Source organism: Microcaecilia unicolor, chromosome 3 (assembly GCF_901765095.1).
Source record: "Microcaecilia unicolor chromosome 3, aMicUni1.1, whole genome shotgun sequence".
Classification (NCBI taxonomy): domain Eukaryota; kingdom Metazoa; phylum Chordata; class Amphibia; order Gymnophiona; family Siphonopidae; genus Microcaecilia; species Microcaecilia unicolor.
Genome location: NC_044033.1, coordinates 332,703,130 through 332,730,973, shown reverse-complemented (window position 1 = coordinate 332,730,973; position 27,844 = coordinate 332,703,130). Strand labels below are relative to the sequence as shown.

The following is a 27,844-nucleotide window of genomic DNA, read 5'->3' as shown; positions in this document are numbered from 1 at the left end:
TAGTTTCCAGTACTGTCTTTTTTTTGTTAGTTTTGTTCTTTTTGCAACATCAAACTTTGCTCGAGTGTATTTGACCTACCACACAAGTACTATGCTTTATTATGGATTTCTCTCCTGCTTGAATTGGAGGAAAACAGCCACATACCTGGGATTTTCCGCTTGGTTACAGGTGCCCTTTGCACAGGTTGGCTCCGTCCCTGCTTGTTCATTGAAGGCAGTGAGACCACATGCACTGATTCAGATGCTGAAGACAAATTAAAAGAAACTAAGGTGATTCTGCTATGAATCTTATTATAACCAAAATAGTGATACATTTTGATCATGAAGTTCATTTAACCTAACTTGGCGGTAAGTTTTTAACAAGGAAAAGCCATGTTTTCTACTACATATCTCAGTGGGGACTATTTATGATGTCATGAGTTTTCCCAAGTTAAAAACTTACTACTTCAAATGCATTAATACATGCTATCTGACACAGGGCCCGTAGGAATAAAACAATCCCTGTGACAGTATGCATTAACAGTGATAGTGAGTGTCATTAGTAAATGACACTCCCACCCCATGTATAGTATGTAACAAGGTATCCAAACAGGGTGGTCCACATAGGTCCTAGGCCAGTGGTGTATTTATTCCATGTGCATGTGTTGTGTATGCACCCCCTGCCCGTACCTTAAAATCATCTCCTTCCAGTCTTCGCCCGGGCAGCAGCAGCGGCACTCATAGGTTGCCCACGGCCTGCACTGGGGCTTTCTCTGTGAGCCATCCTGCCCATTCTGATGCAACTTCCTGCTTTGTGAAGGGCGGAATGATTCACAAAGAAAGTCCTGGTGCAGGCCGCAGGCAGCCTATGAGTGAGGCTGCACAGGCAAAGACTGGAGCAGAGACAGGTGATTTTAAGGTACTGGGGGGGCTGGGGGCACATCTTCCGTTAAAAATTTCTGCCTACACCACTGCCCTGGCGTATTCAAAATGTACCCCTCTCTTGCTGCTCTCTCTGCCACTTTATCCCACCAGACCAGCGGCAGCAATTAAAGAAATTTTACTGTGAAATGGGAGGACTAGGGAGATAAATATAGGAAGTGGGAAGCTAGTAAGTAGGTGATAGGTGAAAAGAGGGAGACTGAGGAGGGTGGGGGGGGGGAAGAATAAACATTAGGTATAAGTAGATAAAAAGGCAGTTGAGAAAAACAAAGAAACAAAAAGATGAAACAGACAGATCAATATCAGGCAGATATAGGGGAAAACGGGAAGAACATAAGATGAATGAAGAAACAGAAAATGAGAGTGATATCCTGGAAAGGAATTTAGGAGAAAACCAGCTAGAGGAAGTGATGAAGAGAGAGCAGGATCCCCCCAACTGAAAAAAATAAAATGATCAGGAAACCATGCCACAAAAAATCATTTTCACATTTTAAAGAATGAAATATGTCAGCTTTGAAAATGTGCTTTTTTTTTCTATTTTGTTCAGTACAGGTATTTCTCTTTCTTCTGAGTTCCACTATTCAGTCTGCTTTCTAGTTTTCTTCTTTTAATTTTTTGTCTGCATATTTGTTTTTAATTTAAGTATCTTGTTCCTTACTAGGTAATGGTCTATGTTTTCTATATGGATTTTGTTAACATATAGGTTCTGTGTAGGAATCTATAGTTGTTCTGCTTTTTCTCATTTTCAACTGAAGGTGTATTGGTGTTCTACAATATTTGCAGCATGGACTTTCCATGGGTAAGTCTGATGCAGTTTGAGCTCCTGGACTTGATGTTGATATGGTATGATATGCTTCTGACTATCCATTTAAAGGGTTATCTGTTACTTCACACCAGAGCTATTGGACAATTAGAAATTTTATTCACGATTACATTTTTAATCTTGAATTAACTGGTCTGGCATAGCATTAGCACTTCGACAGCATGGGGGGCAGGGCTGAAGCAGAGCCAGAGCTATGGTTGCCATCATCCCCTGCACCAGTATCCCTCCCGGTCCACCACTGGTTCCACCATTGTTGCTGCAGCTGCCTTCCTTCGCCAGCCTCCACAGCCTTGCCATCCCTACCCTTCCTCCGCTCCCACAGGTCCAACATTTCTGCTGTGCCAGGCTACCCTCTGCCTTCCCTTTCCTCCTCAAGTTCCCAAGGATCCAATATCATGGGGCACAGCTGTACCCGTCTTCCTCCGCTGGCTCCCACAGCCCTTCCTGCAGCAGCGTCCCAGCCCTTGCAGAAACAGAAAGTTCCATGAGAGGAAGCAGAACACAGCTGCAAGAAGGCTGTGGGAGCTGGCGAAAAAAGCCAGGTACAGTGTTGGATCCTCGACAATTGTGGAAGGGAAGGGAAGGCAGAAAGTAGCCCAGCACAGATAAGGCGATAACAATTTTATTGTATTAATCTTATTAGTTAACGTGATTATTTATTCGTTGATCTGGCAGTGGTCCATGTAAATAATCACAGTAATTTTACAACAGCTCAACTAAACTTTACGTGTGTCCCAAAAAAGGGGGCATGGATATTAAAGGGTCATGGGCAGATAGGGGAGGATCATGGACATGGTTTTTGGTTATATGCGCAATTATAGAATAAGGGGGTTCTGCATGTAAATTTAGGTGGGGGCATTTGCACTACATTTTCATCGGTGCAAATGGATGCAACTAAATCTATGTGAAACCCCTTAAGTGCTATTTTCTAAACCGTGCCTAACTTTAGGTGTGGTTTATAAAATAGTGCTTAAGTGTTTTGTTTCGGTGCCGATTTTTTAGGCATGATTTATAGAATTTAGTCCAAAATGAATGTTTATGCAGGACATTTCCAATACATGGATGTAAATCTCACAAATATTTTAGAACAGGCCCTGTCTAAAATACATATGAGGTGGGCATCCATTTGTGATGTTCCAACTTGGACGACCATAGTCTGAGTTGGATGTCTCTGTAAAATGCCGCTCGGTCTATAAAATTGCCCCACAAAAACACCAGAAATTGCCATTATATTGAAGCTGATGTAAATGTAGGTATACCTAATACACACAAATACATGTGTTTTGTAAAGAACACAAGTGAATTGCACATGCCTGCACCAGTTATATAGAAACATCCATGTTCTTGTCATTATGCACACTTGGAGGGGCATAATCGAACGTCGCCAGCAATCTATTTTGGTGGCGGCGGCGCAACAGCTGGCCAGAACCGTATTATCGAAAAAGATGGCCAGCCATCTTTTTTTTCGATAATACGGTTTAGCCCGGCCAAATGCCAGAGTTCGCCGGGTTTGAGATCGCGGGTTTTGTTTTTCAGCAATAATGGAAATAAATGCCGGACATATCAAACCTGGTGAAATCCAAGGCAATTGGTCATGGGAGGAGCCAGCATTTGTAGTGCACTGGTCCCCCTGACATGCCAGGACACCAACCGGGCACCCTAGGGGGCATTTTTTAAAATGTTAAAAAAAAAATTGTTAAAGCCCTCTTTTTACCTCGTCAGTGTAAAGCGTGCACTGCAGGCTCGGCGCTTCAGCCTTCCCTTCTGTCTTTCGGCTCTGGTCCCGCCCTTGTGGAAACAGGAAATGAGGGCGGGACCAGAGCCGAGAGACAGAAGGGAAGGCTGAAGTGCCAAGCCTGCAGTGCACGCTTTTCACTGACGAGGTAAGAAGAGGGCTTTTAAAATTCGGACAGACAGAGGGAGGGGGGCCTTAGGACTCAGAACTCAGAGGGAGGGAGGGAGGGGGCCTTGAAGGGAGGGGGGAGGGAGGGGACTTGGAAATCGGAGGGAGGGAGGGAGGGAGAGAGGGGGGCCTGGAACATGGAGGGAGGGGCTGGAATGCGGAGGGAGGGGACGAGAGAGGGAGGGCGGAGGGGAGGGGGCAGAGGGGAGAGGGGAGAGGGGGGAGGAGAGGGGGCGGGGTGGGGAATGCACCACCTGTAAAAAAAAAAAAATGTCAGCACCCCCAATCATTTTGAAAAGTTGGCTCCTATGCCTGTGATTATTGAGTGATTGATGGACAGATTTCTAACTGCGACCGCTAGCACCATGCTGGACCATAAGTTGTCAGTGTTGCTGGAATGTTGGTTGAGCTTGGAGTTTGCTTTGTCGGACTGTGTGGGTCCCCTCTGCCTGGAGAGAGAGCACACCACGTGGGTCGCCTGAGAGATGGCAGAAATAGACCTCGGATGGTGCTGGTGAAGGTACACAACTACATCCATAAACTGGAAATTCTCTGAGGCTTCTCCAAAAAAGGGACTCCCTATAATATGAAGGCACTCCAGTGATTAATGGCCTTAAATTACACACAGCCCTAGGTCCAGACGGTTTTACAGGGGAGTTTTATAAATTGATGTAAACCCAAATTCTAGGACCACTGATGGAGTATTTTGAGTAGGTGGTCGAGACACAACAGTTCCCATCACACGAAAACAATGAGTAGATTTGTTTATTGCCTAAACCGGACCGTCCTATGGATCAGCCAGGAAGCCATCACTCAATATCACTTACTAATGTTGATATTAAAATTCTATCTAAGATATTGGCTACCTGGTTGACAGAAAGTATTCCTAAGATCATTCACTCAGATCAGGATGGCTTTGTCAAGGGGCGTCAATCTGTTATTAATGTCTGAAAGTTACTTATGGCCCTGGCCCACTGTTAATGGAAAAAGATTCCCCTTGTAGTGGCTAGTTTAGATGCGGAACATGCATATGACAGGGTGCATTGGCAATTTTTATTTGAGACTCTCACCTATCTAGGAGTTTCGGGCTGTTTTTTTAGGGTGGTGACACAGAACCTAGGGCTGCTCTGTTGGTCAATGGGGTTCGTACTGAAACCTTTTCTATTTTCCATGGTACGAGACAGAGGTGCCCCCCTGTCTCCTTTATTGTTTATCCTCACGCTTGAACCACTACTCTGTACATTACGCAATACTGAGGAACTGGTAGGAGTGTTTAAAGTCATGGCATTTGCTGATGACTTACTTTTAACACTCACAAATCCTCAGACTTCTGTTCCCCAACTATTGCAGCTGATTTCTTTTTATGGTGCCCTGTCGGGTTTCAAACTCAATCTGACCAAATCTGTGGCTTTCCCGTCCTCTCCTACAATCCCAAGCACTTGGTGTGGGGCCTTCCCTTTCTGTTGGGAAGAGGGTTGGATTAAATATCTTGGAGTTATTATACCGGCCAACCTGTCCAACTTATATGCCTGCAACATCTGACCACTGATGTCTTCGCTGCAGTGGACACTTACTTTGTAGCACGCTATTCCTATTTCTCTTCTGGGACACATAGCACTTTGTAATATGATCTGTGCCCCAAAGTGGTTATATATTTTTCAGATGCTCGCTCTGTATTTACTTTCTAGAGATGAATGTGCTTTACACAGGATGTTGCAGGCATATCTGTGACAAGGAATAAGGGCCCACATACCCATTTCGGTTCTAGAAAAACCTAAATCTCACGGGGGGCTGGGCTTGGTGAATATTCAATATCTTACAGTGGCTTGTACAATGCCTATCTAGAATGGAAACTAATCTATTTTGCAGATTTCACTTTAGTTGGCAACACCATACCATACCGAAGCGCTCCCCAACGCAGTTACAACTTAATCTGTTTCTTCGATTGGCCAGAGCCGCCTAGCAATTCAGCATAGTTTTTGCTCGATGGGAAGTCCTTGGTATTCATTATTTGGCACAGTTGCTCCTTGAGGATGGACAATTGCAGCCTTTTGAGGAAATTCGTACTCGATAACACCTGCCTTCCACGGATCATTTTGCTTATTTTCAATTACAGCACTATGTGAAAAGTTTGCCTCGAGAGGATCTGTGTGATGACATGTCAGAGACGTTCAATGAAGCGCTCACTTTGAACTCTCAAAATCCTGTGCCCTTGGGCTTTCACCATAAATACTTGCAATATTCAACAATGGATTTAGACTACAGTGGTGGAAATAAGTATTTGATCCCTTGCTGATTTTGTAAGTTTGCCCACTGACAAAGACATGAGCAGCCCATAATTGAAGGGTAGGTTATTGGTAACAGTGAGAGATAGCACATCACAAATTAAATCCGGAAAATCACATTGTGGAAAGTATATGAATTTATTTGCATTCTGCAGAGGGAAATAAGTATTTGATCCCCCACCAACCAGTAAGAGATCTGGCCCCTACAGACCAGGTAGATGCTCCAAATCAACTCGTTACCTGCATGACAGACAGCTGTCGGCAATGGTCACCTGTATGAAAGACACCTGTCCACAGACTCAGTGAATCAGTCAGACTCTAACCTCTACAAAATGGCCAAGAGCAAGGAGCTGTCTAAGGATGTCAGGGACAAGATCATACACCTGCACAAGGCTGGAATGGGCTACAAAACCATAAGTAAGACGCTGGGCGAGAAGGAGACAACTGTTGGTGCCATAGTAAGAAAATGGAAGAAGTACAAAATGACTGTCAATCGACAAAGATCTGGGGCTCCACGCAAAATCTCACCTCGTGGGGTATCCTTGATCATGAGGAAGGTTAGAAATCAGCCTACAACTACAAGGGGGGAACTTGTCAATGATCTCAAGGCAGCTGGGACCACTGTCACCACGAAAACCATTGGTAACACATTACGACATAACGGATTGCAATCCTGCAGTGCCCGCAAGGTCCCCCTGCTCCGGAAGGCACATGTGATGGCCCGTCTGAAGTTTGCCAGTGAACACCTGGATGATGCCGAGAGTGATTGGGAGAAGGTGCTGTGGTCAGATGAGACAAAAATTGAGCTCTTTGGCATGAACTCAACTCGCCATGTTTGGAGGAAGAGAAATGCTGCCTATGACCCAAAGAACACCGTCCCCACTGTCAAGCATGGAGGTGGAAATGTTATGTTTTGGGGGTGTTTCTCTGCTAAGGGCACAGGACTACTTCACCGCATCAATGGGAGAATGGATGAGGCCATGTACCGTACAATTCTGAGTGACAACCTCCTTCCCTCCGCCAGGGCCTTAAAAATGGGTCGTGGCTGGGTCTTCCAGCACGACAATGACCCAAAACATACAGCCAAGGCAACAAAGGAGTGGCTCAGGAAGAAGCACATTAGGGTCATGGAGTGGCCTAGCCAGTCACCAGACCTTAATCCCATTGAAAACTTATGGAGGGAGCTGAAGCTGCGAGTTGCCAAGCGACAGCCCAGAACTCTTAATGATTTAGAGATGATCTGCAAAGAGGAGTGGACCAAAATTCCTCCTGACATGTGTGCAAACCTCATCATCAACTACAGAAGACGTCTGACCGCTGTGCTTGCCAACAAGGGTTTTGCCACCAAGTATTAGGTCTTGTTTGCCAGAGGGATTAAATACTTATTTCCCTCTGCAGAATGCAAATAAATTCATATACTTTCCACAATGTGATTTTCCGGATTTAATTTGTGATGTGCTATCTCTCACTGTTACCAATAACCTACCCTTCAATTATGGGCTGCTCATGTCTTTGTCAGTGGGCAAACTTACAAAATCAGCAAGGGATCAAATACTTATTTCCACCACTGTATGTGTGCTTAGCGTGACACTGGAATTTGGACTTGTCAACACAGCTGACTACGCAGCACATTCAAAACTGTCTACAGCAGGCATATAAAACTACCTGTAATGCTCAATTATGGGAACTGCAATACAAGTCTTTTCTAAGACTATATATCTTGCCACAATGGGCGTATCAGGCAACACTTGCAGGTTCTGAGGCCTGCCCACGGTGTCACGGTACCTCTGCTACACTGGACACATGTTTTGGTGGTGTCCTAGGGTACGGACGTTCTGGCAGCGGTGTTATATGTGACTGAGATTCAATGGGTCTGAACACTACACACGGGGCCACAGATTTTGTTTGAAGATTATCAACTGCCCTCCTTTGCACTTCCAGGCCTTTTGGATTTCTTAAGTCGCTTGGTTCTAATAGCAAAAAAACCCATCTTACAACAATGAAGAGAACCATTAGCTCCTACACTTTATTCCTGGAGGTCCCACATGATAAACTTGTTATCTATGGAATGCAAGAGCATACCAGAGATCTCCGCTGCACCTGGCCGGAGATTCTGTCACTGTTGAGAGCGCTTCTGGTCTATCCTGCAGCCCGCAAGTAGGAATCGTCATCTAAATTGACTCAATTTGATCCTTATCTCTTCCATGCAGCATCAGGGTGGGGGAGGGGGTGGGATATTTGTTTATACTGTTTGATGTATCTCAAAGTATTCTTTGTGTTGGACAGCCTGAGGTTGATCATGTGCTTTGTTTGTATTGATTCCTGCTGTTATGTTTCTCAATAAAAAAGATTTCACATAATCTATGCATGTTCTTTAGTGATCTAGGTTTGATCACTTAGACTAGCTCTATGGCTGGTGTCTCTGCACCTAGAATAACGATGCAAGAGTTCACGCCTCAAGTGCTGCAAACAGATCAGGTTTTCAGGATATCTCTAATGAATATGCATTACTAAATATATTCTAGATTCTCAAATTTATTATCTAGTCAATACTTATAATTATCAAAATACTAATTGACCATCAGAATGTCATGCTATAAGAAGTCACGTGGAGGGGCATAATCGAACGGGGTGCCCAAATTTTCCTGAGGGCGTCCTTGCAGGATGTCCTTGCAAAGGGGCAGGGAAACCTGAATTATCGAAACAAGATGGGCGTCCATCTTTAGTTTCGATAATACGGTCGGGGACGCCCAAATCTTAACATTTAGGTCGACCTTAGAGATGGTTGTCCCCGGTTTTCAGCCATAATGGAAACCGAGGACGCCCATCTCAGAAACAAACAAATCCAAGCCCTTTGGTCGTGGGAGGAGCCAGCATTCGTAATGCACTGGTCCCCCTGACATGCCAGGACACCAACCGGGCACCCTAGGGGGCACTGCAGTGGACTTCAGAAATTGCTCCCAGGTGCATAGCTCCTTTACCTTGGGTGCTGAGCCCCCAAAACCCACTCCCCACTCCCCACAACTGTACAACACTACCATAGCCCTTACGGGGGAAGGGGGACACCTACATGTGGGTACAGTGGGTTTCTGGTGGGTTTTAAGGGCTCACATTTACCACCACAAGTGTAACAGGTGGGGGGGGGGGGATGGGCCTGGGACCGCCTGGCTGAAGTGCACTGCACCCACTAAAACTGCTCCAGGGACCTGCATACTGCTGTCAGGGAGCTGGGTATGACATTTGAGGCTGGCATAGAGGCTGGCAAAAAATACTTTTAAAGTTTTTTTTTTAGGGTGAGAGGGGGTTAGTGACCACTGGGGGAGTAAGGGGAGGTCATTGCCGATTTCCTCCGGTGGTCATCTGGTCAGTTCGGGCACCATTTTGAGGCTTGGTCACAAGAAAAAATGAACCAAGTAAAGTCGGCCAAGTGCTCATCAGGGACGCCCTTCTTTTTTCCATTATCGGCTGAGGACACCCATGTGTTAAGCACACCCCAGTCCCGCCTTCACTATGCTTCCGACATGCCCCCGTGAACTTTGGTTGTCCCCGTGACGGAATCGGCTTTCGATTATGACAATTTGGGCGACCCTGGGAGAAGGACGCCCATCTCCCGATTTGTGTCGAAAGATGGGCGCCCTTCTCTTTCGAAAATAAGCCTGAAAGTCTCCTTCAGAGTAAGCAGTTATAAGTGAGTTAGAGTATAGTGTTATGAGTAATTTTTGGTTTTTTGCATTTTTATTAGTGGATAACACATTAATATTTGTCTCCTTGCAGTTTAGTCTCCTGAAGAAGTAATATGTGAAACATGTTGAAACTGAACATGAAGTTCAGTAACAGATATATAAGGACAATATATCTTGTGCTTGGAATGTTATCCAGATGGAATGAAGTGGACAAGTAAAAGTTGATATCAAGTTTTTTACTGCTTGGATTGTGAGCTGAATGTGAACATATCAGTTGCTGGGGTTCAATCATTTACAAGCACCATGGAAGTTTAGTGTTGTTTTTTTATTTTTGTTACATTTGTACCCCACGCTTTCCCACTCATGGCAGGCTCAATGTGGCAGGCATGGAGGGTTAAGTGACTTGCCCAGAGTCACAAGGAGCTGCCTGTGCTGGGATTTGAACTCAGTTCCTCAGTTCCCCAGGACCAAAGTCCACCACCCTAACCACTAGGCCACTCCTCCTCCTGTTGAAAAACCAATCAGTAATTTTATCTTCATATCCATTTGGAACACACATTTGTGACATTTTCGTGAATTGGATGAAGCCTCCTCTGGAACTTAAAATGAGAATGAAATGATACACCAGAGGTTATTCTGCATACAGATAAGTACCAATTTATTATCATTGCTTACAAGCATTTTGTTGGAAGGTTAATGAACTTCTGGTGCAATGATTTTCATCAGGTTACCAAAACATCCCAGAAAGAGATTATGGGGATGTATTGAGCACCTCACAATATATTACATATAGAATGGTCATTTGATATATTTTCTAAGTGAGGGTAATATTGGTGCTTTGTAAACATTTATTTTTAAATTGAATTAAATTGGATCTTAGGAATTCAATGGTAAATTAGAATTTTGATAATGAATTTGCATGACAGAGATCTGTATAAATACTATCTCGTTTTATACAAATCTATCTTATGCATATTCATTAGGACAACATTGAAAACCTGTCCTGTTGGCAGCACTGGAGGCATGAACTTCTGCGTCCCTGGCCTAGAAAATGGGTGCATTCTTGGCATTTTACACTGGTATTCTATAAAGAAAAGTAGATGTCTACTTTTCTTTATAGAATAGGCTCCAAGTAATTGTGTTGTAGGTTCCCCATTATAAAGTTATCCTCCATGAGGGTAGGGAAAGGGAGATGATGAACTGAAAGGGGAAGGGTCTTGAGCTGCCTGTAATGGAAGATTTTAAAAATTGCTTTTCAACTCTGTCTGAGTGACCGACAGGCATTCTCTCATCAAAATGATTGTTTATTCTATTTGTGTGAAAATGATTTGGAATGTAGAAGAAGATAAGTGTTATGATTCTACTGAGACAGGCAAGGGAAGGACTGGGACTCGCTTCTGATTGGCCTGTCAGGGATTGTGCTGTGGACGCTCTAGTGTTAATTCCTGTCAGCTGAGCTCTGGTTCTCTTACTTTGTCTGTGCTTGTGGCACAGTGTGTATTTGGAGGAGTTTTGCTTGCTCTCCTTTTGTTAGTGGTCTCCGTGTGTGTGTGTGCTAGTTATAACCAGAACGTCCTTGATTGCTTCTCTGCAGTGCAGCTGGGTCTGTCTTCTGCCTCGTTTCTCCCTGCCTCTGTTAGGCAACCTTTCTGTCCGTGGTAAGCTCGTTCCTACTTTGTTTGTTTAAGTTTCCCTTTACTCAGTGTTAACCCTTTATGTGCAGAGCTTGATCTTTGCCTTCTGTGAGTCCTGCTTCTGTTAGGCAGCCTTTCTGTCCGTGGTAAGCTCATTCCTACTGTACTCTTGTGTGCCTGCTTATTTCCTGTCCTTATTTGAAAGCAGCCTTTTCCTTCAGTCTGTTTTTCCCCATTTAGCCATTCCTGTGGAGCTTCTCTCTTGTAGATTCCGTGTCTATAGTATCCCATTCTGTCCCCGGCTTTCCCTTTTTCCCTGTGGGCTTTGACCTCCACTACCTGAGTTTTGGTGTAGCCTTTGTTTGTATTCTCTCCCTCTGGTCGTAGGCTGTATCTGCCAGTTTTGTCTGTCGCCCTTCCCTTTGTGTCTGGCTGTTGTGTTGCTTGAGCTCCAGTCCCTTCGGGGACCCCTCATTGTTCTTTTCCCTTCCCTAGTGTATGATTCGGTTCCAGTTCGGCCTTGAGGTACGTACGCTTGGACTCTGTATGAGTGGGTTCCGGATCGGACTTGTGGCCTGCCTGAGTAGTCTATCTCCCTTTTCTGGTGATGCTTGTTGATTGTCCTGAGTGTGCGGGGCTTTGTGACCCGTGGTATTGCTTAGCGCCTGTTTGGTCTACTCTAGGCCCTGGCCAAGGTCCTTCCTAAGTCTCAGCCTAGGCACAAGGGCTCATGATCAGATTAGCAATAAGACATGGCTCTAATTAATTTGGTATGTGAAGGGAGAGGTGGAGCCTGTTTTGAGTTCAGACTGGCCACCTGGACTGCGAAACATGTGACCACATTCCCACATTATGGCTTGTTTACCTAAACAGAGAAATTCTTAAGCATTCTGTAATTTTCCTTAGCTCTGAACATGAGCAGTGAAACCAGAAGCTCATCTATGGATGGACGCATCACATAGAAACAGACTCCTGGTCATGAGACTCCGGCTTCGCTGAAAATGGGGCTTCTCTCAGCTGATGTAAAAAGCCTGGATGATGTAATGATCAGTGATGTATGTATAGTTTATTATTGCTTCTTTTCCTGGTCTAGAAAATCCTAGCTTTGCTTGGATGTAGTGATGTAATGATTGTTTATAGATATTGTTTCTTTTCAGTTATATAGCTTAATCATTGTGTATATATCTTAATCAATGTGTATCTTAGACAATAATGAACCTCTAATAAAAGTCTCATTTACCTAATACGAATCCAAAAGAATCCACGGTAATTATTGAGTAGTCTGTGTCAGTGAGACAGGCTGTAAAACCAGGTCAGAACACTGCCCTTGCAGTGAGGGAAACATGGCTGAAGGTTCATCTAGGGTGTCAAATACCCTTGAGCTTGCCCTGGCATGTATTCTCCCCTGGATTCTATATAGCGCACCTAGCATTCTGTGCCGAAATTCAAGTGTATTCTATAACAATGTACATAACTTAATTGGCTTAATAAGCTAATCAACGTTAACAGCTCTTAACAAGCAATAATGAGCACTAATTGGCAATAATTAAAATTTACGTGCATAACTCGCCAAACACTGTAATGCACTACACCTAAATTCTAATGCATGCAGTCAAAAAGGGGTGTGGTTATGGGCAGGGAAATGGCCATTTTGTGGGCATTCTAAAATTACACGCACTGTTATAGAATATGGCCCTTTGCGACTAAATCTACGACCTGGGATTAACGCTACATTTAAAATGGTGTAAATGGATGCGTGTAGATTTAGGCAGTAGAATATCAACCAAGTGTATTCTATATACACAGCCTAAATCTAGGCGCCGCTTATAGAATATACTTAGGTGGAAATGCTTACCACATAGTATTTTTAGGTGCCATATATAGAATCTGGCCCTCTATGCGTAAGTACACATATTTAATGAAATACACATGTACATTACAACTGTTCTGCCCAAACTATGGCCCTGGCAGTGTCTATGTGCAGACCATATAAAAGTAGGTACAATTTTATATCTGCATATGCCACACACAATTTTATAAAAGCTTTATAAAATTACACCCAATATGTTAACAGAAGGCATAGAAACTAACTGCCCGATATTTAAAAGCAAATGGCCGCTAAAACGGCACTTAGGCAGCTATCCAGTGTTAGTCAGTGCTGGATAGCCGGCTACCCAGCACTAAATATCGCCAGTTAGCGACTTAAAGATAGTTATATCAGGTGATATAACCGGCTATCTGCTGATTTTCAAAAACAGACTGGCCAAGTTTGCCAGCCATATTTGGCTGCCACAATAGATAGAATAACTTTGGCCAGTTTGATCATAACCGGCCTGTGCTAAATATCAGCTTGACTGGTTAAAGTCGGACCGGCCAAAGTTAAAACATATATTCAATGTCGGTCACCGGAAACAGACCAGCACTGAATATCCAGGTTTAGCACCTAAGTTACTGAACTAATACTCAACCCTAGTTTGCTTAAATCATCAATTTCTACAGAGCACAACTTACCAACTTGTTTAACCTTGGGACTTTGATCATCATGTTGCGCTGGGGTCTGGCTCATCTTCCATATTCTGTCTTTGTTTCCAAGAAATCCACGGAATCTACGTGGTCTGTTGATCCTCCTCTGACTAGATGCTTTGTCATCCATAGATTGATCATGGGATCTTGGAATCCTTTTTGGTGTTTTCGTCTCTTAAAAAAAAAAAAAGACAGCTTGGTGTTATTAATATGCATTGTGCATTAAAGGTATTGCCATCTTCATGCAAGTCTAATTATTTATTTTCTAGTGTTATTAAGCTCAACTAAAACACAAACCTCTGATATTCTGAGCTATTTAACTGGTCAGCATTGGCCGCTGACCATTTAAATAGCATTTAAGTGGCTAACCGTGAATTTTCAGCAGGAGATAACAAGTTATCTCTGCTGAATATTCATGGTTAGCACATGGGAGGGATTCTATATATGGAGCCTAAGAAATCTGCATGGAAAACAGTGCAACTAAGTGCTTCTATAAGTGGTGCCTAGATTTAGGTGCGGTATATAGAATGTGCTTAGTTGATATATCAACACCTAAAACTATGCTCGTCCATTTACACCAATGGAAATATGGCATAAATCCCGGCACATAGATTTAGGCACAGAGGGCCATATTCTATAACTATGCGTGCAAATTTCGGAACACCCACAAAAGACTCATTTCTACAGCCATAACCATGCCCCTTTTCTCTGCACGCATTTGAATTTAGGTGCAGTGCGTAACAGAATAGTGAGTTGTGCGTGTAAATTCTAAGTTTTGCCAATTAGTGCTCATTATTGCTTGTTAAGAGCTGTTATCAATGCTAATTATATGCAGATGAAGTCACCATTTACATACCTTTTAACAACAGTGTCACAGAAATACTGGACAAAGTTAAAACAGGTCTGGACCTTATGGAAAGCTGGGCAGCAACTTTCAAACTCAAACTAAATAGAGACAAAACCAAATTCCTGATTCTATCAAAACCATACAACCCCACATCTCACCAAAATTTCACAATCAACCATCATACATTCAAAATCGAAACACAACTAAAAATACTGGGTATTATTCTTGATAAACATCTATCACTGGACAGTCAAATCTCAGCAGTAGCATCAAAATGCTTCAGAACACTATGGAAACTGAGAAGGGTCAGAGACTATTTCCATAGACAATCATTCCAGATAATAATACAATCGACAATACTATCACAACTAGACTACAGTAATGTAGTATATGTAGGGTGCAAGGAAAACTTACTAAAATTGCTGCAAACTGTCCAAAACACAGCAGCAAGGCTAACACTCAAGAAATTGAAATATGAAAAAGCTACTCCACTGCTCGAAACACTACACTGGCTGCCAATAAAGCCAAGACTAATCTTCAAAGCTAGCACCCTCATCTACAATATACTATTTGGTATGTCTCCTGAATATATGCTAGATATGATCAAACTATCCCCAAGAAATGCAAGCCCAGAAGCCAGAGGCTACCTACTCAACTGCAGAAACATCTTACAAAACCAACTACACGGCTGGATTTAGTTACTAGGATTCCTTTCCTCTACCCAATTGTAAACCATCATTGTAATTTTCAACCAGAATGTAAATTGTAAGCCACTTTTAACCGAAACCTCCCACCCCACCCCCACCCCAAAAAAGGAAGACCTCCTTTCTATGGGTTCCCCCTGGGCCTACCTCAAGAACTCCCTTATGCTCTAGGGTTATGGGGTAGGAGTGCTCCCCAGCTGCTCCTGCCTCTCCAGCACCAGGTTCAAAATGGTGCCAACTGAACCTTATTGGTAGTCTCACGCTTAATTCCTATGACAGCTTGACCCCTAGCAGAAGTATCCAGAGACTACCACTTAAGTTCAACCAATGCCATGTGAGCAAGTGCAAAAGTGATGCATGTGGGAAAGAGGAACCCGAACTATAGCTACGTAATGCAAGGTTCCACGTTAGGAGTCACCGACCAAGAAAGGGATCTCGGCGGCAGCATTGTTGATGATATGTTGAAACCCTTTGCTCAGTGTGCTGCGGCGGCTAAGAAAGCAAATAGAATGTTAGGCATTATTAGGAAAGGAATGGAAAACAAAAATGACATTATAACGCCTTTATAGCGGTCCTTGGTGCGACCACACCTCGAATATTGTGTTCAATTCTGGTCACCGCATCTCAAAAAAGATATAGTGGAATTAGAAAAGGTACAGAGAAGAGCGATGAAAATAATAAAGTGGATGGGATTACTTCCCTATGAGGAAATCTAGGGCTCTTCATCTTGGAGAAAAGACGGCTGAGGGGAGATATGATAGAGGTCTATAAAATAATGAGTGGAGTGGAACGAGTAGACGTGAATCGTTTGTTTACTCTTTCCAAAAATACTAGGACTAGGGGGCACGCGATGAAGCTACAAAGTAGCTTTGCAATTATGTTGACTTTAATGTCACTTTGTAAATAGCTCTTCAATAGGCTATGCTATTCAATGAAGATATATATTAATCAATCCCCACGAGACACAGGAGTTACATTCAACCATTTTGGATTTAGAATTATGGCTGCAGAAAATGAAGAAAAAAATGTTTGTTGTTTTATACTAGAGCAGCATCAAACAGGATAAAAATGAAACACTCAAGCTAGCCGCACTGGCATAGCTGCCTCATTTCTCTATGCATTATCCCAATTATTCATTTTCCAATAAGCAACTTTGCTTTGGTAGTATTATTCCTCTATTGAAAAGAGCAGAAACCACAATGATCATATGCATATCATATCATCAATGATATTAAAACAAGCAGCCAAAATTGCCTACCCACATTATACAATCTAATTTGCATATTTTCTGAAATGCTTATTCATCATTGCACCACAGGAAATCAACAGGGAAAACCACAGCATTTGTATGCTTACAGTCACAAAACAAGTCACCTATGTCTTTACAGGCTACAGTAAACCAAAAAGAGGCAGTGATCTGTAGCCCAGCAAAGGCACAAAACAAAGAGCAAACCAGCACTCTGAAGAACAAGGTGGATTATTAAAACAAGAACCTGACAAGGCCATGTTTCGTCCAAAGGCTACATCAGGGGTAAAACTACAATTCAAGCATATATAAATAAATTAAAATCATAAAAACATAAATCAAATCCAAATAATAACTTCATCCATATGATAAGAACATATAAAGACAAAACAGCTAATTAATGGACATGGAGTCATACAGTATAACAAATGTATGAAACAAATACAATCATGCTTAAAAAATCAAAACACCAATAAAACATCCATATAGTATTGACATAAACCATAACAGGGTGTAGTTGTAAAGACTGATGAACACAGTCAATCAATGGGAGAGTGCTGTGTGGGGTGAAATCCAAGTCAAAACTGCATAATATATGTAGTGGCTATCTAATAAAGAGCAAATCTAATCAAAAAAGGCTATAACAAATAAATACATTGGGCAACAAATACAAACAGATAAATAAATAATACTAGACGTTAAAAAACTAAATGAATTAAAAAAAATTTTGGCCACAACACACAAAAATAAATTAATAAACAATTAGATAAGAACAATCCATCAACTAAATAAATGAATAATAAATAGAATACAAACAATAGTCCATATGTGGTCATTACTTGACCAACACATGTCCTCTTTGGTAATTATAAAAATACAGACAAGTCAAATTCTTGGTTAAGACATTTGGGTGTCACAGTGTCGAATTCTTTGTTCCGCTTGCAGTAACATTCTATTAATGTCTCCTCCAATACAATGCTTTTTATTTTGTATGATTTTTTTGTTTGCATGTGTTCAACCAACAGTTTGTCACACATATTCCTCTTTATAACACTTCTGGACTGGCCGCTGTCGTGGACAGGATACTGGGCTCGATGGACCTTTGGTCTTTCCCCAGAGTGGCATTACTTATGTACTTAATTATACGCTTATTCAATGTTTTTAATCTTTCCAATATATGTCAGTTTGCATGGACAAATAAATGTGGGGTCCTTTTAGAAATGTGTGCTAGTGGTTTTAGGGCGCTCTAATCATTAGAACATGCTAAATGATAGCAATGCCCATAAAAATATATGGGTAACTAATGTTTAGCGAGTGCTTATTTTTAGCGTGCACTAAAAATGCTAGTGTGCCTTTGTAAAAGGACCCCAGTATACACTACTTGTTCCAGTAAATTGTGCTGATGGTTCATTCTAAGGTAAGACTCCTAAGATGGGAGGGGGGGAGAACCTCAAGGAGGGAGTCATTTGCTGGATGGAAAACTCTAGGAGAAGAACATTGGAAATATTGTAAAGGCAGCAAATATTTTTGTTATCAAAGTAAACAATGGTAATAGAAAAAACATTTACTACGGTTTTCTAAAGAAATAGATGAAAAAATCAAAAAAAAGTTAGTGTTCTTAAACTATTAGAGATCACAGAAAGAAGACAGGCAGCAACATCTATAAAAACTCAGGGAAGCTAGAAGGAGAGTGAAGATACAAATGGAAGAAAATAGCTAATATGGTAAAACAGGGGGACAAGACTTTCTTTTAGTTAGAGCCAGGAAGAAGTACAAAAGCAGTACAAAAGAGGGAAGCTATGTAGAGGCAGAAACGCTTAACAAATATTTCTGTTCAATGGTCACAGTGGAAAAGCAAAGAGAAGCACCACAAGAAACTACCACAAATAGGAATGAACTTGAAGTAGACCTCAAATGATTTTCAAAAGACTGTATTTGTGGGGAGCTAACTAAACTAAAATTAGACAAAGCAATAAGGAAAGATGGGATACATCCAAGGTAATAAGGGAACTAAAGAAAGTTCTAGCAGTTTGCTGTCTGACATTTTCAATGCCTCTTCAGAAACAGAAGTGGTTCCAGAGGACTGGAGATGGGTAGATGTAGTTCTTCCTTACAGAAGTATTAGTAAAGAGGAGGATGGGAAATGCAGTGTAATTAGTCTGATCCCTCTGGTAAGTAGACATGACTTGCTTGTTTATTCTTTCCAAAAATACAAGGACTAAGGGGCATGCAATGAAGCTACTAAGTAGTAAATTTAAAACAAATGAAAGAAAACATTTCTTTACTCAACATATCATTACATTCTGGAAATCCTTGCCAAAGTATGTGGTAAAAGCTGTTAGCTTAGCGGGGTTTTAAAAAAAGTTTGGACAAGTTCTTGCCCTATCCCACTAGACTACCAGGGTTCATCTTTGGGCAAGCCATAGGGGTGGTAAAGGGTCCAGGGAAGAGGGGTAGGTGGGGAGTGAGATTGTAGGGATTGGAATGAGGGAAGGAATGGGAGGGGGAGAGATAGGAATTGGGGGTATGGATTTGGAAGGGAGATTAAAGGCGGGCATAGAGAATCCACGTGCGTGGAGAACTCATGCAATCCCACGGTAAAACACAACAGAGAGGAGTGAGAGTGAGAACCAGACTTTCCAGAGACAGGACCACTGAAGTAGTTCAATATAGTGAAGTTTATTGGAAAAGCAAACTGACTCGACACAACATTGTGTTTCGGCCATACATTCAACACAAAATCATAACACATATGTAACATAATATTATGTACATACTGTATGTGTTATGATTTTGTGTTGCATGTATGTTATACATATAAACGCATATAATCATACCTTTTATTATTGTTCAAACCTATATGTATTATTTTTTGGTTTGCATTTTGTTTTGGTTTGAATTTTATTTTTACATATTGTTTTTAATTCATAGACTCCTGATGTAGGCCTTCTGGCCGAAACACAGTGTTGTGTCAAGTCAGTTTGTTTTTCCAATAAACTTCACTATATTGAACTACTTCAGTGGTCCTGTCTCTGGAAAGTCTGGTTCTCATTCCCACTCCTCTCTCTTTGTTAGATTAAAGGGGGGGATCAGAACATGTAGGGTTGGGGGACCAGCTATATAAAAGATCCCCTTATGCAGATCCCAGCCAATAATGAGCCAGGACAACTGTCTTATCCTGGTCCCAGCTGAATATCGGCCAGGACCTCTATATCTGTTGGCATTTAGCTCAGTTAGGAGATAGTTTTATAAACTATTTTTGAGCATAAAAGGCTGATTTACCTGACTAAATAGGTTCTTACAAAATTAGGTCATGCCTAAAAGTAAGTGCAGGGCAAGCTAGCACATATTTGCCCAGTAGGTGTGCTCAGGGGCAGAGACCGGGCATAGCATAGGAGGAGTCGTGATTAATGTCCATATTTTATAAAATTGTGTTCAGTTCTGGTCGCTGCATCTTTAAAAAGATATAGTGGAATTAGAAAAGGTACAGAGAAGGGTGACAAAAATGATAAAGGGGATGGGATGACGTCCCTATGAGGAAGGCTGAAGCGGCTAGGGCTCTTGAGCTTGGAGAAAAGATGGCTGAGGGGAGATATGATAGAGGTCTATAAAATAATGAGTGGAGTGGAAAGGGTAGACTTGAATCATTTGTTTACCCTTTCCAAAAATACTAGGACTAGGGGGCATGCAATGAAACTACAAAGTAGTAAATTTAAAACGAGATCACAGAAAACTTTTCTTCACTCGTGTAATTAAACATGGGAATTCTTTGCCAGAGAATGTGGTAAAGGCAGTTAGCTTAGCGGGGTTCAAAAAAGGTTTGAATGGCTTCCTAAAGGAAAAGTCCAAAGGCTATTATTAAAATGGACTTGGGGAAAATCCATTGCTTATTTCTAGGATACTAACAACAAAGAGAAAATAAGCAAAGTGCTAAGGGAGAATCCTATGGTGGAGATTATAGGTAAAGTCTCATAAACATGCAGCAATTGCTCTTAAGTTTCTTTTATGCTGCTTAGTTATAATCATATTTCTAGGATAAGCAGCATAAAATGTATTGAACTTTTCTGGGATCATGCCAGGTATTTGTGACCTGGATTGGCCACTGTTGGAAACAGGATGCTTGGCTTGATAGACCTTTGGTCTGTCCCAGTGTGGCAATATTTATGTACTTATGGTACATTTACACCAGCTCTTGAGCATGCGCAATTCCTACATCTATGTTAATTATTTTGGGTAAAATCTTTTATCAAATTTTTAGCAAAAACGTGTTCATTTTATGAAATACAGAAGTGAAACAAAAAACTTCACTGCACTTCTCAAAAAAGATATAAAGGTACAATACATAACCTCACAAAGCTGCCATGACATAGTTATAATCACTGTTACTGTGTTCCCATTTTGTTGGCCTGTTTGATCTCACTATGCATTTCCTCATCTATTTTCACCATCTGGTCTGAAGGATGGTAATATAAACCTACTGCTAAACTTCTTTACTGGAATTTCTCTCCAGAGTGATATGAGACTTTGGCCTATATCTTTTGGAATATTGATCTTACTATATTTTATTCCTCTTCTCACAGACCTACCCCATCCCTGGGTTGATTCCTCTTGTCACTTCTGTGGGTCTTGTACCCTAATACTGCTGCATCTCATAGGTTGTCCTCTTTCTCCCAGGATCCCTAGGTACAAAACTCCAAACTATGTTCACCCAAGAGATTCATGGCTTTTCCCAATAATTTAGTTTAAAAGCTACACTGTTTCATTTTTCATATTCAGTGTAACATGGTTCCATCTTGATTAAGAGAGAACCCACTGTGACAGAATAGTCTATTGTTTTCCCCAGAATGTTCTCCACTCTGCATGAGTGTATCATCTTTCACACATTGAAACTCTGGAGCTCAGCCTGCCTTTATGGCCCTGCACATCAATAGGAATAATATCAGTAGACCTACTGAAGGTCTAAGCCAAGCAGAGGAGCTACTGGCAGGGTCTGAGCCTTCATCCAGGGCAGGCCTAGAGACTCATTGCACAGTTCGCCTGGGGATGAGAATGCTGTGAAGACAGCATGTACAGCTCTTGGGAGGAGAGGATGACGAGTCATGATTATTGCTCGAGGGTGGCACAACCAGAATTACCAGGATTCAACCTATACACAGTAGCCACTGGGACTTTGATCCTCTTCCTAAGAGCCTAAATGTGTTTTCTGGAATCTCTTTGTTGTTCTTACTTATGGCTTTCTAAGCAACATATGTCATGGACAGCATACCTCTCCCCTGACCCCCAGCACTTTCTAAAATTCTGTTTAGGTGTTGCGATAAATCTGCAACCCTCACAGCAGATAGGCTGTCATCTTCATGACCACCTGTCACACAGCTCCCTATGTTTCTAATAACAGGATCACCAATGACCACTGCAGTCCTAACCTTACTCTCCTGAATCCCTCAGTAGAAGACTGGGCCCTTCCCAACCCAAGAAGATAATGCATTGCTTGTAAAGCTAGTCCTCCTGCAGTGCAAGGTTAATGAGCTCTTACACAGTAAACTTGCTTCACCATGTCTGCACTAGGACTACCTAAGATGATGTGGGTATTATTCTACAATGCCCCTATAGGCCTCAATGTCCTCTTTCTTTCCCTAACTCCTTCAGATTTGAAACTCTAGGCTCTAAATCTCATACTAATTCCCTGAGGGTCAGAAGTTCCTTGCACCTATTGCACTCATATGGCCTCTCCCCAGATGAGAGATAATCAGATGTACTGCACTCACTACAAAAGACAGGATTGCCCCCAGGATAGTTGCCATACTTCTCTTTCCATTATAACATCTTTATGTAACCTGTTTTGGAAGCTCTTTTAAGCCAAGTAATTTAAGGAGAATTGGTTGTACTTCACTTAATTGTTTTGTCTCGTAGGATTGCCAAATTAATTATGTCAATTAATCCTGATTAATGGTCTGACCTTTTATCCTGAGATACTATCTATATAAGGACAAAAAAACTGCAAAACCTCTAGGGTGGATGAGTACTTAGGGAGTGCAATTTCCAGCAAAATACCTGTCTAGAGTTTATGCACTTTCCCATAAAGTTAATTTGCTATTCACAAGCAAGTTCCTAATAAAATATCTTTGCAACTGAAATTCAGAAGCAATTTCAACTCCTATCCACCAAAATGCCATTGTTGTGCTGATAGATCTCCTAAGACTGAAGAATTTATGAAGAAATGAAGGCAGCATGCTTCAAAAAATGCTCATGTCGCTGGGGGGGGGGGGGGGGGGTTGGTCACCCACTAGGCCACCAGGGACTGGGTGCACATGTTGACGGGAGTTAGGGGGGGCTGGAGACCCACCAGATCTCTAGCCCTCCCAGAACCTGGGGGGTGGTCATCGGGGGACCGGAGGTCCACTGGACCTCCAGCCCCCTGTCACTGGCAGGTTTGCCTTGTTGGGGGGAATGGGGGCCTGCCAGCATGCAAATGCATGCTGGACAGGGCTCACCATTCCTCCCCAATGATCTGCAAACCCTAACGCCAGCTCGGAGCTAGCGTAGGGTTTGCCATAGTCAGCGACCCAATCTTTGGAGCGCTGGTCACTGATCTCTGGAGGGCACTGCCACGATGCTTACCCTCGCTGCTTATCCCAGCTCCGCGCCACCCTGGGGGCTTTAAATCTGCCTGCACAACCGTCCACAAAATCATCCACACAGACGCCCCTCTTTATATGCTAAACCTAGTGGACTTACCACCTAGAAACGCCAGAGGATCGGCCCGCAAATACCTCAACCTGAACTTCCCCAGCTGCAAAGGAATCAAATACAAACAGTCATACGCTACCACTCTTGAGTACAAAAGTACACAGATCTGGAACACACTACCAATGGCCCTGAAAAAAAATGGACAACCTACCAGCTTTCGCAAATCTCTGAAGACACACCTCTTCAACAAAGCCTATTAAGGACATCCTCACTAACTAACTATTCCCAAACTACCCAGGTGCATCCAAAATACCTCTCACAATACCTACCTAGCTCCTACTTCTAAATTTACCTACCTTAACTTATTATCGACTTTATCTAAGATCATGTAATGACTGCATCATAACAACACTCTGTAAGCCACATTGAGCCTGCAAAAAGGTGGGATAATGTGGGGTACAAATGCAATAATAATAATAATCATTGGGGATGAGTATGTTTAGCCCTGTTTAGCATGCATTTGCATGCTAGCTCGAGGGCTCTGATCATGGGGCGGTAGCAATTGCCAGCGCTAGTATGGCGCTAACAGCCTCTAGCACTGGCGTTTGCTTCTGATCATCCCCCTGCGAGATTGCTGTTGGTGCTGGAGGAGCTAGGAAAGCTGGTCCACTCTGCAGGAGTGGAGTTGGAACTGAAGCTGCTATTGAGAAGCTGGCTCTAGGAAACTGCAGAGTAAAGAAGTTTAAAGAAAAAAAGCTGTGTACAGGAAAAAGTATTAAAGGCGGAACTGCTGCCAAAGAACGTGCAGCTGGGGCAGTTCAGGAATTTTGATTTGGAGTGAAAGTTACAGCCAGAACTGGAGCTAGGTGTCCTGAAACAAGGTCAGCTCCTGAATACACAGCAGACCAGAAGGAGTAAGAGACTCCCAAGCTGTGAGCTGAGGATAGAAGCTGTTGCATTGTAAGCTGCAACTGGAGTTGAATATCCTGGGCAATAGAGTTATCATTTAAATGTGTGTTTGTTTGTTGTTTTGGGGGAGGGAAGGAACAGTGCTTTTTCTCTGTATGAGATTTTAACACTGGTTTTTTTTTTCTCTCAATCCTTTTTACATAGAGGAACCAACAATAGAAATGGGACTCCTGACATGACAGCATTGCTAAAAACTTATGCATGCTAGTCAGAGCGCTGAGGCTCCATTTATATAAATTTCAATATGCTGAAGCTTCTATGTTAATTCTATTACTTTGCAAACTCCATATAGTTATTACAATTAAATTACATTACATTAAATTTGTCCAGTCCCTTTTGGATCCCAGATACACACACTATTTGCCTCCACAATATCCTAAAGAATAGTTTTGTGTCGTCTGCAAATTTAAGGTCCCTTTTACCAAGTTGATGTAGCGTTGGCGCGTAGATTTGCCACATAGTGAGGCCCCTTTTACCACAGTGGGTAAAAGGCAAAAGGAAATGGCTGTGCGGTGACTGCACGCTTTCAACGTAGACATTTCCGGGAGGGAGCCCTTACCATTACCAATTTAGGAGGAGGTAAGGGCGCCTGCACTAACCCAGCGGTAATTGGCCAGATTACAGCCGGGTAAGTCCCTGGCACCAAATCACACCGAAATTATGCACAGCAAGTGGCGGTATGGGTATGCTTTGTAAAAGGGGCTCTTAATCACCTCACACGTTCCGATTCCCAGATCATTTATAAATATGTTAAATAGCACCTGGTGTATCTGCATTTAACTCACCTTGAGCTACTACTAGGAAATGTGTTTAATAAGTCCAAATAATAAATTAATTAACTTCATTAAACTCACTTTGCCATTTTTGACATGTGTTTTACTGACATCAATAATTTCTGGAACTGGGTGAAAGATGTACACAGATTATTGTATGTGGAGTGATGTCAGCCCAAAGTACTGGCACAAGTTAAAAATCCTTGCCCAAACTTCAGACATCAGTTTGACATTAAGCAGTTGACATGGGAATTAGCCTGTGCTGTTTGTGAATGCATGTGGTAACAATTAAGACAGTGGCCCGACACTTAACGCATACTAATTCTCACATTAACAAACACAGAATGAGACAGAGAATGGGCGAGAACTGTGCCTTCTACTTAATGTGCAGGATAGATAGTACCATGTATTAATGGTTAATTCAGCAGCACAATTAATGCCACCTATTGGTAAGTGTATTGTAGCTATATTACCAGTAGGGGAAAATGCTGGACAAGCCCCCAGTAGTTAAGGCAGAAATGTTGTGGATATGCAAGTTAATTTGGCCATTAATGCAAAGTAACTGCAAAATTTAATTCAGCTTATACTGCTATTTGCACATGGAGATAACCCGGAACACAAAGATTTAAAGGAGGCATAGTAAAGATGTGTCAAAAAATATTTGCGTATTCTCACTGTTTCACCGTGATTTAATTAATAGGACTGGTGACTGAACTGCTGGATAGGGCTGAGTGTCAAATCCATTTGTTCTATGGCTGTTATCATACCCCTTATATTCTTCTGAATTTCACTATCACCCAGTATTTTGAAGCAGAACAGATCTGGTTCAGATTTCCAGGCATTTGATCTGATCTAATAAACTATTGTGCATCTTTAGCAAATGTTCCTGCTTGTTGTACTAATAGGAAAACAGCAAGCCACAATTAGGCTCTCTCTCTCTCTCTCTCTCTCTCTCTCTCTCTCTCTCTCTCTCTCTTTTTCTTCTCTAGGGAGTTACACAGTTGCTATGTTAAATCCACTAGACACACAGGTCATAAAACAAATTATAGGTGATAGCTTTGTAACTGGAACAATTTAATCAATTTCTGAATAGTTTTTGGAGTTCCTTATTCGTTATCAGATCAGTGTAAAAAAAACTGCTTTAATGGTAATTTTCCTTACCATGTCCACCACATAAGCCACCACATTCAAAAGGTGCTCAAACTGCTCAGAGGAAATGTCTTTCACGGATCAACATACTGAGTTCTACAAGTGTCTACCCAGTGGTCACAATGTCTCTTCATGCAATTTCCACATCCAGAGGTCACCAAAAGCAGTTAAAATATAAAAGAAGAAGCTCCTCATTTATTGTAGAGGAACTGTAGGGTAGTCCAACTGAAATCTGGCTTTGAAGCCCAATATAAATACTCAGAAGGAAGACTGAGGTCGTGCTTGTGACCAGACTTTATTCACTAAGAGGCCCTTTTACTAAGCCACGGCAAAAAGTGGCCTGGAGCATTGTGAGCGTGTCTTTTGGGCGCGTGCTGGGCCAGTTTTTGCTGTGTCCTTTTTTAAAGGGGCCGGAAAATGGACATGCGGCAAAATAAAAACCAGTGCGTGTCCATTTTTGTGCTGAGACCTTACCGCCACCCACTGACTTAGCGGTAAGGTCTCACATGCTACCCGGGTGGTAGGCATGCAGTGCGTGTCCACTGCTTTTTACCTTTGGGTAAGCACCACGCGGTAGAAAATAGAAAATATTTTCTACCACGTGTTTTCGGCGCACACCAAATTCAGAATTACCGCCCGGTGCACGTGGTAGCCAGGCAGTAATGCTGATTTGGCACATGCTGGACATGTGTAGGCCCTTACGCACCTTTGTAAAAGGGCCCACAGTCCCCAGCTGTTTCAATAGGTCGTCAGAAATATGTCTTAGACCAAATACAAGTTTCTCTACTGTCCAGCTGAGTCATTGGGGCTCTAAAGAATGAATTGATCAAGTGGTGACTGCTGAGTAAGGAAACCCCCATATCAGAACACTTCCCAGTGCAAGAAGGCATATAACAAGGCTCAGGCTGCTTATTATCCCTGGGCAAATTATAAGCGGCTCTCTCTTACCAAAGTGGGGAGAGACACTGGCAACCAGTCTATCTGTTGTATCGTATTTTATTGCCTGCAATGAAAATAGAATTTGGTCAAGAATAGTTTTGTGGATTTTTTATCAAGAAACCCAGAAAACTATCAAGAAACGTAGATTCTGATTGCAGTATGTTAATGGGGGATGTTAATTTACATGTAGATGATTTGACTAATTAATACAGTAGACTTTTTGGATTATCTAGATTCTGCCTGAAATGCTACACTGGTTGCCAATCAAGGCAAGACTATTCTTCAAAATTAGCTCCCTCATTTACAATATTTGTAATGTCTCCAGAATATATGCTAGATCTGATCGAATTATCCCTAAGAAATGCAAGTCCAGAAACCAGATGCTACCTACTTCTCCACCTACTAAACTGCAGAAACATAATTTAAAAACCATCTACAGATTCAGCTATCTGGACTCCAAATGGTGGAACTCAATACCCAAGGCCACAAGAAGCATATCAAATTATCAAAGTTCAGAAAAGAACTGAAGACCTACCTTTTCCAAAAATTCTATAACTGAAGATATAAGCTAAGCTAAAGATGGTCTACACCACTTTCTAACTGAAAACTTCACTTTTCTAACTGAAAAAACACAACCGTAACTTCACCTAACTGTAAACTGTAAGCCACTTTGAACCGAGTTTTTGGAAAACAGTGGGATACGAGAATGCATGCTTTTCAGCTTGGAGAAGAGATGGCTGACGGGAGACATGATAGAG

The 27,844-nt window shown here is 42.1% G+C and overlaps 1 protein-coding gene across 1 annotated transcript in view; it reads right to left on the bottom strand.

Moving 5' to 3' along the window:
• The window catches only part of FNDC1 (fibronectin type III domain containing 1), a 312,818-nt gene that overhangs the window by 179,988 nt on the left and 104,986 nt on the right, over positions 1-27,844 (bottom strand). Inside the window, 2 exon segments of the mRNA XM_030198432.1 lie at positions 146-244; positions 13,761-13,946. Coding sequence (XP_030054292.1) covers positions 146-244; positions 13,761-13,946 — 285 coding nt within the window.